The sequence below is a fragment of the Triturus cristatus genome, chromosome 6, assembly GCF_964204655.1.
Source record: "Triturus cristatus chromosome 6, aTriCri1.1, whole genome shotgun sequence".
In the NCBI taxonomy this organism is placed as follows: domain Eukaryota; kingdom Metazoa; phylum Chordata; class Amphibia; order Caudata; family Salamandridae; genus Triturus; species Triturus cristatus.
This window is the reverse complement of record NC_140589.1, coordinates 1,091,018,037-1,091,032,230: the sequence shown is the minus strand read 5'-3', so window position 1 is coordinate 1,091,032,230 and position 14,194 is coordinate 1,091,018,037. Positions and strand designations below refer to the sequence as shown.

General features: G+C 48.2%; 1 protein-coding gene across 3 annotated transcripts in view; it reads right to left on the bottom strand.

The window, feature by feature from the left end:
* Positions 1-14,194, bottom strand: part of LYST (lysosomal trafficking regulator) — a 3,752,809-nt gene that overhangs the window by 1,478,330 nt on the left and 2,260,285 nt on the right. For all 3 annotated transcript variants that reach the window (XM_085611970.1, XM_085611971.1, XM_085611972.1), the window contains one exon: positions 10,565-10,768. In XM_085611970.1, coding sequence (XP_085468096.1) covers positions 10,565-10,768 — 204 coding nt within the window. The remainder of the gene's footprint in view (positions 1-10,564; positions 10,769-14,194) is intronic.

Sequence of the window (14,194 nt, the reverse complement as noted above, 5' to 3'; positions counted from 1 at the left end):
GCGCTTCGCCTCCTGCACTGATTGTGTAAAATCCGGAAAGAATAATAACGTGGCGTTTTCATAGTGCACCTGCTTCTTATCCCGAGCTAGACGCAGCACCGCGTCCCTATCCCGGTAATTAAGGAAGCGCGCGATCACTGGGCGCGGCGCTGCTCCTGGGGGCGGGCGGGCCGTCAAGGATCTATGCGCACGTTCAACCGTTAGGTGAGCTGAAAAGGATTCACGGCCAAATAACTCCACCACCAGCTTTTTGACAAAGTCCTTCATGCGCCCCGGATTGGCAGACTCCGCCAAATCCAAAATGTGAACATTGCTCCGCCGAGAGCGTGCTTCCAGCTCCTCGTTTTTGTCCGCAATTACCTTGAGCAGCCGCTCCATCTGCGAGAGCTGTGTCTTATGTGCTGTAGCGCCGTCCTCCAGATCAGGCACCCTAGTTTCTGCCTCTGTGATCCTTTGCTCGTGATGATCCAGCTTGTTAACCACAGAGTCCATGCGGGCATTCATAGTGTCTATCTTCTCTGCTATTGTGGTAAGACTTTGTTTCATACCCAGCAGCAATGTCTTTCAATCCTCCTCCTGGGTGTCCATAGTGGCTGTATCTGCTTGGTCGTCTGAGGTTGACTTGGTAGGTCTACGTGCCTCAAAGGGCAATTTCGCCTGTTTGGCGTCAGTGCTGCCCATTCTGGAGTCGTCGCGCGCCCACCCAGGGAAAGGGTCAGCCGGATTTCGTACGCAGCACTCCCCGGGCCTCACCATGCACACACTCCAGGCTCCAGAGTCACACAGCCGATGTCCCAGGACTTCACAACAATAGCTCGCAGCAGGTCAACACTCCCACCGCAAGGTTGCCGCAGACCCACAGCTCCCCTCCGACTGTGCACGCTGTAAACTGCGTATTCCAGCTCACCCCAGGCATCCAGTGGATACCATGGTATGCAGGAACCCAGGAGAAGTCAATCACACCAGCCAATGCTCCTCGTGGTACCACAAAATGGCCGCTGCTCAACTCGCTTGGCAGGGGGTACAGTTAATGTTCAGCCAAGTCACCCTCAGCGAGCCGCAAGGAGAGGAGTCTCTGCGCAGCCCTCGATCCCCTAATCAGCTTCCAAATGCGCAGCAGATGGTATCCAGGTAAGTCACAATCGGAGTGGGCGCTCTCACAGTATACAAAATGGCGGCACCTCCAATGGCGCCCGTATCAGGGGCGCCACGCCAGTAGAGGAAGCTTCTGTTCCAGATGGCAGGGCCAAATCATCAGCAGGGGGGCCCACCGCTCAACCCAGCTGCCGACGCCCCCGGGCCGCGTTCCCGAGCGGCCGCCGGCAGATGGACCCCCCACACTTTCCCAGCACCAGCAGGCGATCCTCAGCAGGTGGCCCATCTCGGTCCACGGGGGTTCCGACACTGTACAGTTCGGGCTGCAGAGCAGAATAGCCCCCAGGGATGTATTTGAAGGACGTTTTCTAGTCCGGTCGGGTAGGAGCCTTACTGGTGTGCGGCCATCTTGGTCGCGCCCTGTTAAATGGTAGCGGCAGTCGTAGTCAGTAACCTTTCAAGTATTGCCCGGCGGTAATCGCCTCTTATACCATTCGATGCTAAACCAACAAAGAGGCAGGCGCCGGAGACTGGAAGGCAGGAAACAAGGTTTTATTCTCTCCGGAGAACACATTAGGTCAGACAGCAAGGTATCGTCATGAGGTGCTCTAACTGCATCTCTGAGGCCTGGCCTCTTATACACAGGTTTATGACTTTATTGCAGGTTTATCATACATGGCACATTTTTGAGATCGCTTTGATACATGAAAGAACATCCTCAGAATCCCCACTTCAAGCTCATTCCCACACATATCTACAGTGGAAGTCCCCACCCCACCCACAGTAGGAGATGGTTATCACACAGCTGGACATTCCGCCAATTCCCGGGGGTGTGTGTGTGACCGGTCGGGTCTCAGGGGGTGGGGGGCTTGATCTATTGTAATCCCTTTGATGTGGGGTGTTTCCCTTACAGTAGGGGCAATAAACTGCATCCGCAGGGCTAGGTGATGGCCTGGGATCGGTTCGGACAATTGAGCGCAGAGGAAGGGGGTTATCAAAGAGATGCATGACCATGTATGGGATGTCGGTCAGGCGTGGGATGTGGTTCCATGGCAGGGTCGCGCAGAAGGAGAGGGTTTATGGCCTGTGTATGAGAGAGCGGGGGTGGCCGGCGCGCGGGGGAATGCTCGCCGCGTGTCAAGATCCACAAGAAGGATCGGATGGGGAGACTTGAGAAACAACGCTCAGCCTCCATTAAATTACCTGATCTGAAGTACCCACGTTGGAAGAGGCTGAATCCGTGTTGGAGATCGTCTCTCCGCTTGGTGTTGCATGAATTACGTCGTTCCGCCATTTTCCAAGAAAGACCGGTTCGCTACCACTGCTAGAGCGGTGCGCGGTCTAGTTGTTCTTTTTTGAAACAGTGTTGACAGTTAACGCGCGTGCATGACTGCCGCCCAGCGCACTTCAACTGAGGAGAAATTCTGACAGGAGCTAGTTTTCCACGCTCTGTGCCCTCTCTTCAGTTTCTCTTCGAAGAATCAGAATACGAGCCGTTTCCTGACTCTTAATGGGAAGTAACTTGTGATATGAAGTTAAAGGTTAATTATGAGTGTTTAACAAAACATAATCTTTCTTCACCAGTTCAGAAGTACAATATCCTGGAGGAAGAGAAGCTGGTGGCAATTCAGAGTTTGGGATCAGTAGAGTAATGCAGTGAAATGTAACTTCTGTCAAGAGAAGTTCTTTCAACCTTCAAGTAAGAGTGTTTAATTGTGTAATGATCATCCACTCGCAGACCATCAGACTTTGAGCGAACCAAAGAGTGCTTCAGAATATTCTAAGTTGTAGATATACATGGAGAAATATTTTTTGCAACAGTGAGAGTTTAATCTGAGGAAAAAACTGAAAAGACCTTTTGAGCCAAGAACCTGCAAGTTTATGGAAAGACTTAATCTGCATTTGGCGGGGTTCTTTCAGTTAACCAGAGGTGCATAATAAAATACATTACAGACAAGACAGTCAGAGAGGAGCTAGCCTTATATGAGATACGGGTAAGGAACACTATAGTGGGGAGGAGTAAGGGTGAGAGTATAGAGAGGTTAGCAGTAACAAGTGAAGAATTGTGTGCTTATATATTGCAGAACTTCTACAGAATCCCAGAAGTAGGAGCCAGTATCCTGAAGGCGTGTCTCTCTTGTTTTGTCTTCACTTCCCCTTTCCCCCTCGGGCAAGGTCTAGTGGCAGAGGTTGTTGCCTGCTACTGGTTTTGGTCGTGGTGGATTTGGGGTAAGGTCATCTGTTCCTGAGGGGACCGCACTTGATTCCAGCAGTTCTGACACAGCGCCAGGGGGACGCGCTGGCGATCGGCAATGAGCAGGGAGAGACCAGGGTGCCTAAAAATGGCTGCCGTGCGCTTTCCTGTGTGTCGCGCTGGGGAGAGACAAGATGGCGCAGATAATGTTCAGTTGCAAACTAAATTTCCACAGTCCTCCCTTTTAACATATCTCGCCAGCTTGTCTGACCGACATTCACCGTCGTTAACCTTTTAGCCATAATATCGTAAATGTTTTCATGCGTTCCTGTTTTTAAAAGTACAGAGTCTTAGGACAGGCGGGAGCAATCTGACACAATTGTACATAGTTACATGTGGTTAACGTGACAGTCGAGGAGGTAGCGTATACAGAATTTCATTAGCTGCATCATATATCAGACACGGAGATAGGTGGAGGGAAACTTGCTTGAACACAAACTCGATACTTGAAAAAGGTTCGGTAAAACAAGGGATAACTACACTCATTTACTTAAGGCCTAGACTTCGCGTCGATCAAGCTAAACAGCATAGTCATGTGTACGGTTGATGCTATACAATTGTCATTTATAATAAGCTAATGTTTCCTCATTTATTTAGTGTGTAGCTGGAAGCAACCGATAAAAAGATCTTGGAAACTTGATTGGGAGGTAGTCAAATCAAAAAGTGGTTGGGAGAGGAATACAACTCAACATGAGTTACAGTCAGGGGGGGGGGGGGGTTCTTCTTTCCAGTGTCTTATTGCAGTGAGCCATCACTGGTAAGCTCTCTCTTCTTCTTACGTCGGCACTGTTGAGCACCGGCGGTGGAGCTAAGGTCCAGCTCAAATCCAGATTTTTCGCTTTGCAGGGTGTGATCATCCTTTGCTCTTGGATCACAGTCCTGTTCTGTCCTGTCCCTTGACTGGTCTTATCGTAGGTACCTTGAGACGGGGTACCCGCTTCTCATTGTTCTTTTGTAAGGTCAATGACAAAAATAGGGGTGCTTTGGGAGGCCGAGGGAAGAGGGGGTGGAGTGGGATCGGATCAAAAAGCGGACCAAGGAGAGCAGAATCTTTCAGCACTGGGCCCATCAATCGGGCCCGACGGGTTGGGACTTCAGGCACGTTGGTCAGCGAGCAGGGGGCTTCGGGATAGCCTTTCGTTCTATTGCTTTCCATGCCGTGAATGGTGCCTCGTCCTGCATCCCTTTGCTTTGTGGCTCCCCCTTGGTCGATGCCATAGATGTTCCATGGTCCGTAGCCAGGCTGTGCGTCACGTCCGACCCCTCTCTTCCGATGGCCGCAGGTTATCTTGGAATGAGTACAAGAAACAAAATCTTAGAGAGTTGGCAGGGAAGACATTTACACACTTCATCCTCTCTCCCAACCACCGAGTAGTTGGGGAAATGCTTTTATCGGTCGCTGTATGATTGATGTCTATTAACTCTTATGTCGGCGTGTGTTACTAATTTATTAATCATTGCTGTGGTGCAGGTTTCTGTGGGTGTTCCTGTCCATCTTCTGGCCTGCTAGGTGTTGATTCCTGTGTCCTATAATCGTTGTAGGAAGCCTGATATCTGTCAACTTTCTGGTCTATCAAAAATTCGAACCGGCTTCTCCGGTAGAGACTCGTTCTTCTTTACACAAGTTCTGTTAATACACATTTTCCTCCGAGGACTGCTAAGTTTATGAAAAAGTGCGAGGTGCTACTGTCATGGATTCACAGATATCTATTTCGGGGAGGGACACAAGCTAAACATTTTTCTTGCTGGAGACAATAGGTAACCCTAATCAGCTTAGGCGATGTACCTTTAGAATATAAAGTCATCAGCTGTTTTGTTCGAAATACTCTGGGACGGCTAGTACAGAGCTGGGGTGATTCTGGGAGGACGGGGATGGTGTCGTTAGAGCTCTAAAACGAAAACCACTGACATATAGACCCCGTGATGAGGGCCAGATTGGGAGACATCAGTCGTCTTACCTGTCCTTTCTTTCTCAGCCAGTTAAGTCCAACATTTTACAGAAAGGAGAGGTAGTAACGTGGTAAAGTACGGTCGTTTTTGTTTCTGTCAATTTGTTCGAACCCCACCGTGTTTTAGGCCAATTATACACATACTGAGGAGGTATAGTGTCGTTAATTTATTCAAAAAGAAAGAGGGCAAGAGAGCCTTTAGCGAGGGAGGGAGAGAGAGTAAGAGAGAGTAAGAGAGAGAGTAAGAGAGAGAGTAAGAGAGAGAGAGAGAGAGAGAGAGAGAGAGAGAGAGAGAGAGAGAGAGAGAGAGAGAGAGAGAGAGAGAGAGAGAGAGAGAGAGAGAGAGACGTGCGCATCAAGTAGGCTATTTGGCATACGTACGACACAAAACAAGAGAGAAAGAGAGACATGCGTACGATAATAGGCTACTTGGTGCACATACAACATAGAGTAGCACGGGTCAGCTCTATGTAAGAAAACACAAGCGGGGGAAAGACATAAAGTCGGTGATCACGTATACAAAATACCGGATAGGGCGTGACAGTACATACATCAAGCGCAGAAACTTAAGACGGAGACACAGGGCTACGTTGAGTATGGGGACCTCTCCTTTCCTGTCCTCTTTCCTATGCACGCTGAGTATTTTCAGTATTTTTGTAATTTATTTTGGGGGGGGGGGGGTGTCGGACCTTTTACTCCCCTCCCTTTGATCGATAGACAAGCACTTCAATTATACGATGACGTTCTCTTCAAGCGACCCAAGTATATGAAATGCATACACATTCATACCGTATAACCGTAGCACACACGCACAGTCATACCATACAGTTTTTCACGTTCCCAATGGTGGTCTGCACTTCGCGCACTATCCCACAACGTTTGTCTATGTTTTTCCATATATTGAGCACGGTGCGGTCCATGTCCACTCCATTCTTCAGTCGGAACTTCGTTGTGACCTATAGAGAGGGAAAAGAGGGTGGGGGGGGTGTGCAGTATTCAAAGTACATTAGCGCACGTAGACACGAAAAAGTTCTACTTACCACGTACCAGGCTAGCCGCAGGAGTGGGTAATACCACATACCTATTATGCTTTTCTTCCGACATACAAAGATGCTCTATTTCATTAATCTCCTAAATTCGGGTTTCCTGGTCGTACATGTATTTCTCGATCGGTCGTATATTATGGTGCAAGATACCATACCTTGCATTCGGCATATACCTTAAGCTATAGTCGACCATTTTCTGACAACTCTTGGAAAAAGACAGGTGTGACGGGTACAAATTCTGTTAATCAAAAAAGATTCAGGCAAATGGGGTCTGCATTATCTGCTTTCTATTGCTTGGGAGTAACAATCATTTATTCAAAAACCTTTACCAAACTAGATGATTTGTCATGACACTGATTCCGTAATTCCTTTAAGAAGCCCTTTATTTAAAACAATGTCAGTATACAAATACGGGCCTACAACCGTTCAGGCCGGCCACAGTGTGAGAGGCGTCTCGGCGCCATTTTGGGGCGAGGTCGGGTGGGTCCAGTGCACAGTCTAAGTCTTCGCACTAACTAGCTGCCGGACCAGAATCCCTTTCGGTAGTTCGAGAACTTTCGTTAGCGTCAGCGATCTTGTAGCAATGCCGTGGTCCGTTCTTGGGGCGAGGCAACAGGCGGGTTCTTCCGCCGACGCCTTGAATCAGTCTTTCTTTTACGGCACCAAACGTAGGCAAGATGGCTGCCGCCCGGGGCAAAGACAAGTTAATGTGGAATAAGCAAGCAAATAGCGGCGGTTGCCCCCACCGGAAGCCCACGGGAGTCGAATGCCAATGACTCCCGCAGAATCTGCAAAGTTGAGAGGGTGTTTTTCAAGGGTGGGGCCCACGCCCGAGCAGACAAGCTTCCGAGTCCAGGGCCGCCTTTCGGTGGGCCAGGCCTGGATCTGAAGAACCGACAGCCAGAGTCCAGAGGCAGCAGCAGCAGCAGCTCTTCGTTACAGCCACCGGGGTGGGTCCCCCGATCACTCGGCTGCGGGGGCCCATTTCTTGAGTGAAACGCTAATGGCAATCTTAGTGGATCCGCGCCTGAGTGGTTACCCGGCAGGCAAGACTTGAATGGCTGTCCTGCTGCAGCTGGCCGGTGAGTGCAGGGGCGCCTACTCATCTGGACGGCGAGTGAAACGGCTGGGTGCAACTCAGCTGGCCGGCGAAAGAAATGGCAGGGTGCAACTCAGCTGGCCGGCGAGTGAAATGGCAGGGTGCAACTCAGCTGGCCGGCGAGTGAAATGGCAGGGTGCAACTCAGCTGGCCGGCAAGTGAAACGGCAGGGGTGCCCTCTCTGCTGGCGAGCCTCCACCTGGGGAGGCGGGGGAGGCCCGTCCGCGTCGCTTCCCCCCTGCCAGGGCACCTTTCGCTGCCGGTCGAAGCGGGGAATGGGAAGGCCAGTACAACGTGGTGGACTCCACCTTGGCGCTGCCAGAGCCTCGCCGCTGCGTGTAGCCTCCGGCCTATTCACACAATCGTCCGCCACTGATGTCGATGGATTTTTGCATGGCTTTTATAGCCCAAAGCCGACTAAAAGGACCGCCCAAAGCAGGTCAATGTTGCTATTTCGAAGAAGGAGGGGCGAGGACTGTCATGTGAATAGTTGTTTAAAAACGTGTTTTAATGTGTTTACCCTGTTGGCGTGTTTGTTATACCTATACGTTATTAAAATGTTATAACTATACTACTTTGTTGGAGTGTTTGTACATATTTGCAATCTGGTAACGAGCACAAGGATGTTACTACGTAATCGGAAAAATGACATAGCCCAATTGTGCGCGATCTAGCCCAGTTCGGTGACGTCGATGGTGGGTATCAGCAGGCTTCCGTTTGTGCAGGATTTTGTCGTGTTTACTGGGCGGGGTGGGCAGTAGGGCAGACATGTGTGGACAGCGAGAGCGACGAAGTCGAGCTACCTCGACCGTGGGCTTGGCTCCTCCTCCTAGTTCCATATTCCTCGTAAAGGGCTATTTCCTAACGTTTCTTATTTTTGCGGGGTCAAAAGGATCCTGTTATCGGTCTACTGGTCTCGCTTGATTATTCTTGTTTCTATATAGCGATCTTTTATGCCCTAATTTGCTGTAAGCTACAGCGACTAATCCATATTTAGTAAATATGTCCTTATTAGGGGTGTCTTCCAGTGGAGCTGGATGGTTCGTCTCTAATAAGCGGTCCGGGCAGAACCAACTACCAATCAGTGGGGAGAAGATAGGCATGACGGGTTACAACGGGGACAAAAGCCAGCACTACCTATCTTTTCACTGCTTGCAAAGACTAGATAGAATATCTCTATTCCACGTTATTTGTAAGCAGAGAATACCTCCAAAGAACCAATATCGAACAACTAGTGTTCGGACAATCAATCAATCAATGGTGAGAAAGAGATAGGCACGACGGGTTACAATGGGGACAAAAGTCTGCGTTACCTACCCTTCACTATTTGCAAAGACTAGACAGAATATTTCTATTCTACGTTATTTGCAAACAGAGAATATCTCAGAGAGCACTATCCTTCAAAACAATCAATATTCGGACAATCAATCAGTGGGGAGATAAAAATAGGCACGACGGGTTACAATGGGGACAAAAGTCTGCGTTACCTACCCTTCACTATCTGCAAAGGGAGAGAGAGAGTATTTCTACTCCTCCCCGTTTGCAGACAGCGAATATCTCAAAGAGAACAATCAATAAGCAATACTAGTATTTTCAATCAATCAATCAATCGTTTCGCAATTTGTCGTGTTTCACGACCTTACCCGGACCGCGTGGACAGTTTCTCGTCTTCCGCCTCCAGCGCCCGATCGTCCTCTACTCTCCATATTTGCCGCGGCACTCCTGATGGTTCCCAGTCAGGACCGTAGATCACTTGAGAGAGGTCTGCTCGGAACCAGTGAAGTTCGGATGATCGGCTGCCAGACGAGGGTCTATCGGGCAGGAGCTCTCCCGATCGTTGCAGTCGTTCACTCTGTCGTCGGGACCTCTCCCACTGGATCCACGTGTCGCTGATGGGCCCCACGCTTGGGACGCCAATTGTTAAATGGTAGCGGCAGTCGTAGTCGGTAACCTTTCAAGTATTGCCCGGCGGTAATCGCCTCTTATACCATTCGATGCTAAACCAACAAAGAGGCAGGCGCCGGAGACTGGAAGGCAGGAAACAAGGTTTTATTCTCTCCGGAGGAGAACACATCAGGTCAGACAGCAAGGTATCGTCATGAGGTGCTCTAACTGCATCTCTGAGGCCTGGCCTCTTATACACAGGTTTATGACTTTATTGCAGGTTTATCATACATGGCACATTTTTGAGATCGCTTTGATACATGAAAGAACATCCTCAGAATCCCCACTTCAAGCTCGTTCCCACACATCTACAGTGGAAGTCCCCACCCCACCCACAGTAGGAGATGGTTATCACACAGCTGGACATTCCGCCAATTCCCGGGGGTGTGTGTGACCGGTCGGGTCTCAGGGGGTGGGGGGCTTGATCTATTGTAATCCCTTTGATGTGGGGTGTTTCCCTTACAGTAGGGGCAATAAACTGCATCCGCAGGGCTAGGTGATGGCCTGGGATCGGTTCGGACAATTGAGCGCAGAGGAAGGGGGTTATCAAAGAGATGCATGACCATGTATGGGATGTCGGTCAGGCGTGGGATGTGGTTCCATGGCAGGGTCGCGCAGAAGGAGAGGGTTTATGGCCTGTGTATGAGAGAGCGGGGGTGGCCGGCGCGCGGGGGAATGCTCGCAGCGCCAGGGGGACGCGCTGGCGATCGGCAATGAGCAGAGAGAGACCAGGGTGCCTAAAAATGGCTGCCGTGCGCTTTCCTGTGTGTCGCGCTGGGGAGAGACAAGATGGCGCAGATAATGTTCAGTTGCAAACTAAATTTCCACAGCCCCACCTAGCGCCCCCCCAACCCTCTGCATTTGCGTTTTGAAAATTGAAAGTGACACAAGTTCCCTTACATTTCTGGTAGGTCCCTTAATGTTTTGTTTAAACCATTAGCAAGTACATTTGGAGGCTTTCAGTGTATGCACATTTTTTTATGGTGCATTTTAGAGGTTATTGCAAAAGCAAGTAGAATGAAGACGGCAGCTCATTGAACACAGAGATACATTTCAAGGACGAGTTAGTAGCAGACACTTCATAATGGCCAAAGCGGTGTTATGAAAATTACCTTATTCAAATGTGCAAATAATCAACCTATATTGCTGCTGTTTATTTGTAATATATGTTGCTTACTTGCAAAGGTGGACTTAGACAATCTCTTATAATTTCTTGAAGGTTTGGCTCACGTAGTACTTTAAAAACTTGCTTCCTTTCTTGCATCGTTCTTGTAGGAGATAAAACATACACAAGGAGTCGTCCAAGCTGCATGCGAAAAATATTCTTACAGGCCCATAAAATAGCCTTCCACTGTTTTCTACTGACATTTATACCTTCACCCTAGGAAATACAAAGGGATGACAAAGTGTAAATTACCTGTAGGAAATGTAAAAGTCTAGCAACATTAATTAAATTCCCATAAAACATTTTTTCACATTGCTGGGCAAATGATTGTATAATGTTGAGTAATGGAAAAAAAAACTTGCTGTTAATTACTTTTGAATATTGATGGTTGCAGCAGGGGAAGGCAGCAACCATGATGGCAGCTCAATGTGGAGGCTCTGTAAAACCGCTGTTTCTTTAGACCTTCTGCGGCCCAGTATGGACTCCTTGAGACATGGATTCTGGAGATCTCTGTTGAGGAGGACCAGGAGTGACCTCCGATGTCTTTTTTAGGTCGAGGGGGAAGAGGCATAATTGCCATTGCATTTTTTAACAGACGCAGTGAGCGCAGCATTAGAAGCTGTGAAGGAAGTAGCAACTCACACTGGGGACATGAGCAGAGCAATGACTCGGCACTAAAGAATGAGAGTGATTGAGGCAGTCAGTGCCAGAACCTGAAAGGCTCAATCAGCGGCTGCTGCAAAGCTACATGTTACTAACACTGCAGCATCCATTGCCTTACTGTTGGGCCCAATGGGGGTGAGAAAGCACCCTTCACAACCCACATATGCCTTCTTAGACCCGTGTTTAAGGTACGAACCCTGGGACAATCGGCTAAAGGAATATGACACACTGTGATGTTCTTATCATTATAATTCACAATTCGAATCGTGGCCAAAGAAGGGAGGGAGCCTTTTCCCCTCTGAAATGTGTGTGGGCTCAAGGCCTGAAATACTGCTGTTGTACAAAGGGGCAGAAACACCATTTTAAAAGCCCCATGGATCATAGATTACAACGGCCACATGCCTATCTATGATTGTATTGATGAGGATCTCACCTAACCCATTGTGCTGTTTTTCTTATTAACAAGCCACACAAACCACTTGGTGTGGTTTTCTCAGACAGATTACAGGGAATAATTGACTTCTGAGAATACTGTTTATGGGTATCTACCAATATAAATCGGTTGGCACTTGGGAGTGTAAGGCTTGACTGCACCACAGACATTGCTTAAACCGTAATCCAGTTTTTCATGTTCAATAACCACTATTGCAGACAGACAGACAATATCAAATTCATTTGACTGAGGCACCCTCAGTGGACACAACCCAGGTTATGTACTGGCTTTGGCCTTCTCACTAATTTATCATCTTGACTATTTGTCTCAACCCAAAGCCATCGCAAGTCAATTGTTATTTCTGAAACGGTGTCTAGAAGGAAACCTATCCCGAAACAAGAAGACAAAAAAACAGTCCACTGTGGAGATGGAGGCTACACTCAAGGAACTTTTAAATCTTCTCAGTGTACTACTCCTCAGACACTAAAACTAGATGGAAAAACTACTTGCCTTGTATGTCAAGCTCCGCCAAGGGGATCTCAAGGATGGCATACAGCACCCGTGCTTGCTTGTGACAAGGAATGGCAAAATCAAATAGTTATTTGATTCCATTGACTTGGAGGAGTTTCTGGATGCCTCTCACGATAGATGCAACGGCTGCATCGAACTCTCCTATAAATCCCATGGCTACCAACAAACTTTGGAATCTACTGAAGATACATATGAAACCCCTCAGGGCATCTGGATCATCTTGCTAAGAATTGGACCGAGTCGGCCTACATCAGAAAGTCGAGGAACTGGACAGGGAAAGAGCTAAATCTCATTCACCATATAAATCTACTCACAACAGAGATACATACACTGCAGCCTGACATGCTGACTTGTGCAGCTTGCATTATGTCAAAAAAGAGGTTTGTAGCCTCAAGACCTGGTGAAAAATACTCATAGACTTCATTTACCACCAGTTAAATTATTTTGCAGACTTACTGAATTTATATTGGGGAGAGGATGTGGCCCGACAGGCGTGGGGGTGGGGTCAGGGTCGACCTCGAAGCTAGGGAACCGGGTTCGAGTCTCGGCAGGGATGCTCAACATCCTATGATTCTGGGCAAATCACTTAATCTACCCGTGCCAAACAAAAAAAAGAATGTATCCCTCTGTAACGCAACTGGTGCTTATGAACAGCGCTCTGATACCTTCGGGTCGTGTTCGCGCTATATAAAACTGAAGAAAAAAAGGAAAAAATAGCCAGCAGTCGTTTTTTTCTCTTCGTTTATATACTGATTTTGAAATGGCCTGACATTGTTTTCCTAAAGAATATGACCTACTATTTCCATGTAGATTATCTGACAAGTAGGGCAGGTGTGTGTATGCATAGTACAGACATAATGTTCATATGCCTATTGAGCTTATTGCTAACTTACTTACAAAATGTCGAAGTGTCACTACGCCTTACACATTCCCCATTCTCTAGTCTCTAGTTTCTAGTCTCTCTCATCTCATCAGTTGTTTTTACCTCTTCTCTAACGATTGCTATTTTGGGGTTGTAAAGAGGCGGTGACAAGTGGCGCAAGTGTTAGCTCATGTCACACAGTTTTTGTATTTTTCTATTAACCTTTATGAGGTTTACAGCAGGCATGACAAAGGAACAGACTGCATTCACAGAGTTAGCACATTAATCCCATCCAATACAATGACCATGTAAACACTGCAAGTGAAAAAAGGAGACAGGGAGGGAAGGGATGGGATGGGGGGAGAAGGAAACAACCAAGGGATAAAACAGAACATGGCCACTCATGGTTGATCCTAATATGGAATGTGAATTAGGGCTGAGGTATGTACATCTGTTGAACTCGGGTTTGTAGGTCAGCCACCAGCTGCAGCGGGGTATACAGACGGTACAACAGCAGACAAAAGAAAAGCCAGGTTGGGGCATCTTCTATGGGAAATCATCATGACAGAGGGTGTCCTCTGCTGAGTCACTGAGTGTACTGAGATAATGTGCAGAGGAGACCAGATGTCTCGAGGTCATGCTTGGGCGGGCATCAATTCCCAGTACGACTCCAACAGTTCCTGGCATAATGCTGCATCACGCAGCCACTCCCTGCTTGTGGGAGCCTGCTTTCTGCCCCAATGGATCGTCACTCTATGTTTGGCAAGTAGAAGAAGTATCACCGTCAGCCGGCAAACCTCATGAGGGGTCTCCTTGACATATCCTAACAGAGCAACAAGAGGCGAGTCTTCCAAGGCATGACCAGTGATGTCGGCGATGTCTTTAAACATTGTCTCCCAAAAATTGCGTATCACAGAGCACAGCCATGCCAAAAGTAGAAAGTCTACACGAGGCGCAGCGCAACGTAGACAGCGTGAGTCCTCTACTAGTCCCCTCTGTTGCAAGCATAGTGGGGTATGATAAAGCCAGTGCAAGAATTTAAGGTGTATTAATCACAGTCTGTAATTCGGGGACAAGGCTGTAGACTGGGTACAGCAAGAGGACCACTGCTTGCCGCTTATTTCAATATGTAACTCTTACCCAGGGCTGTCGT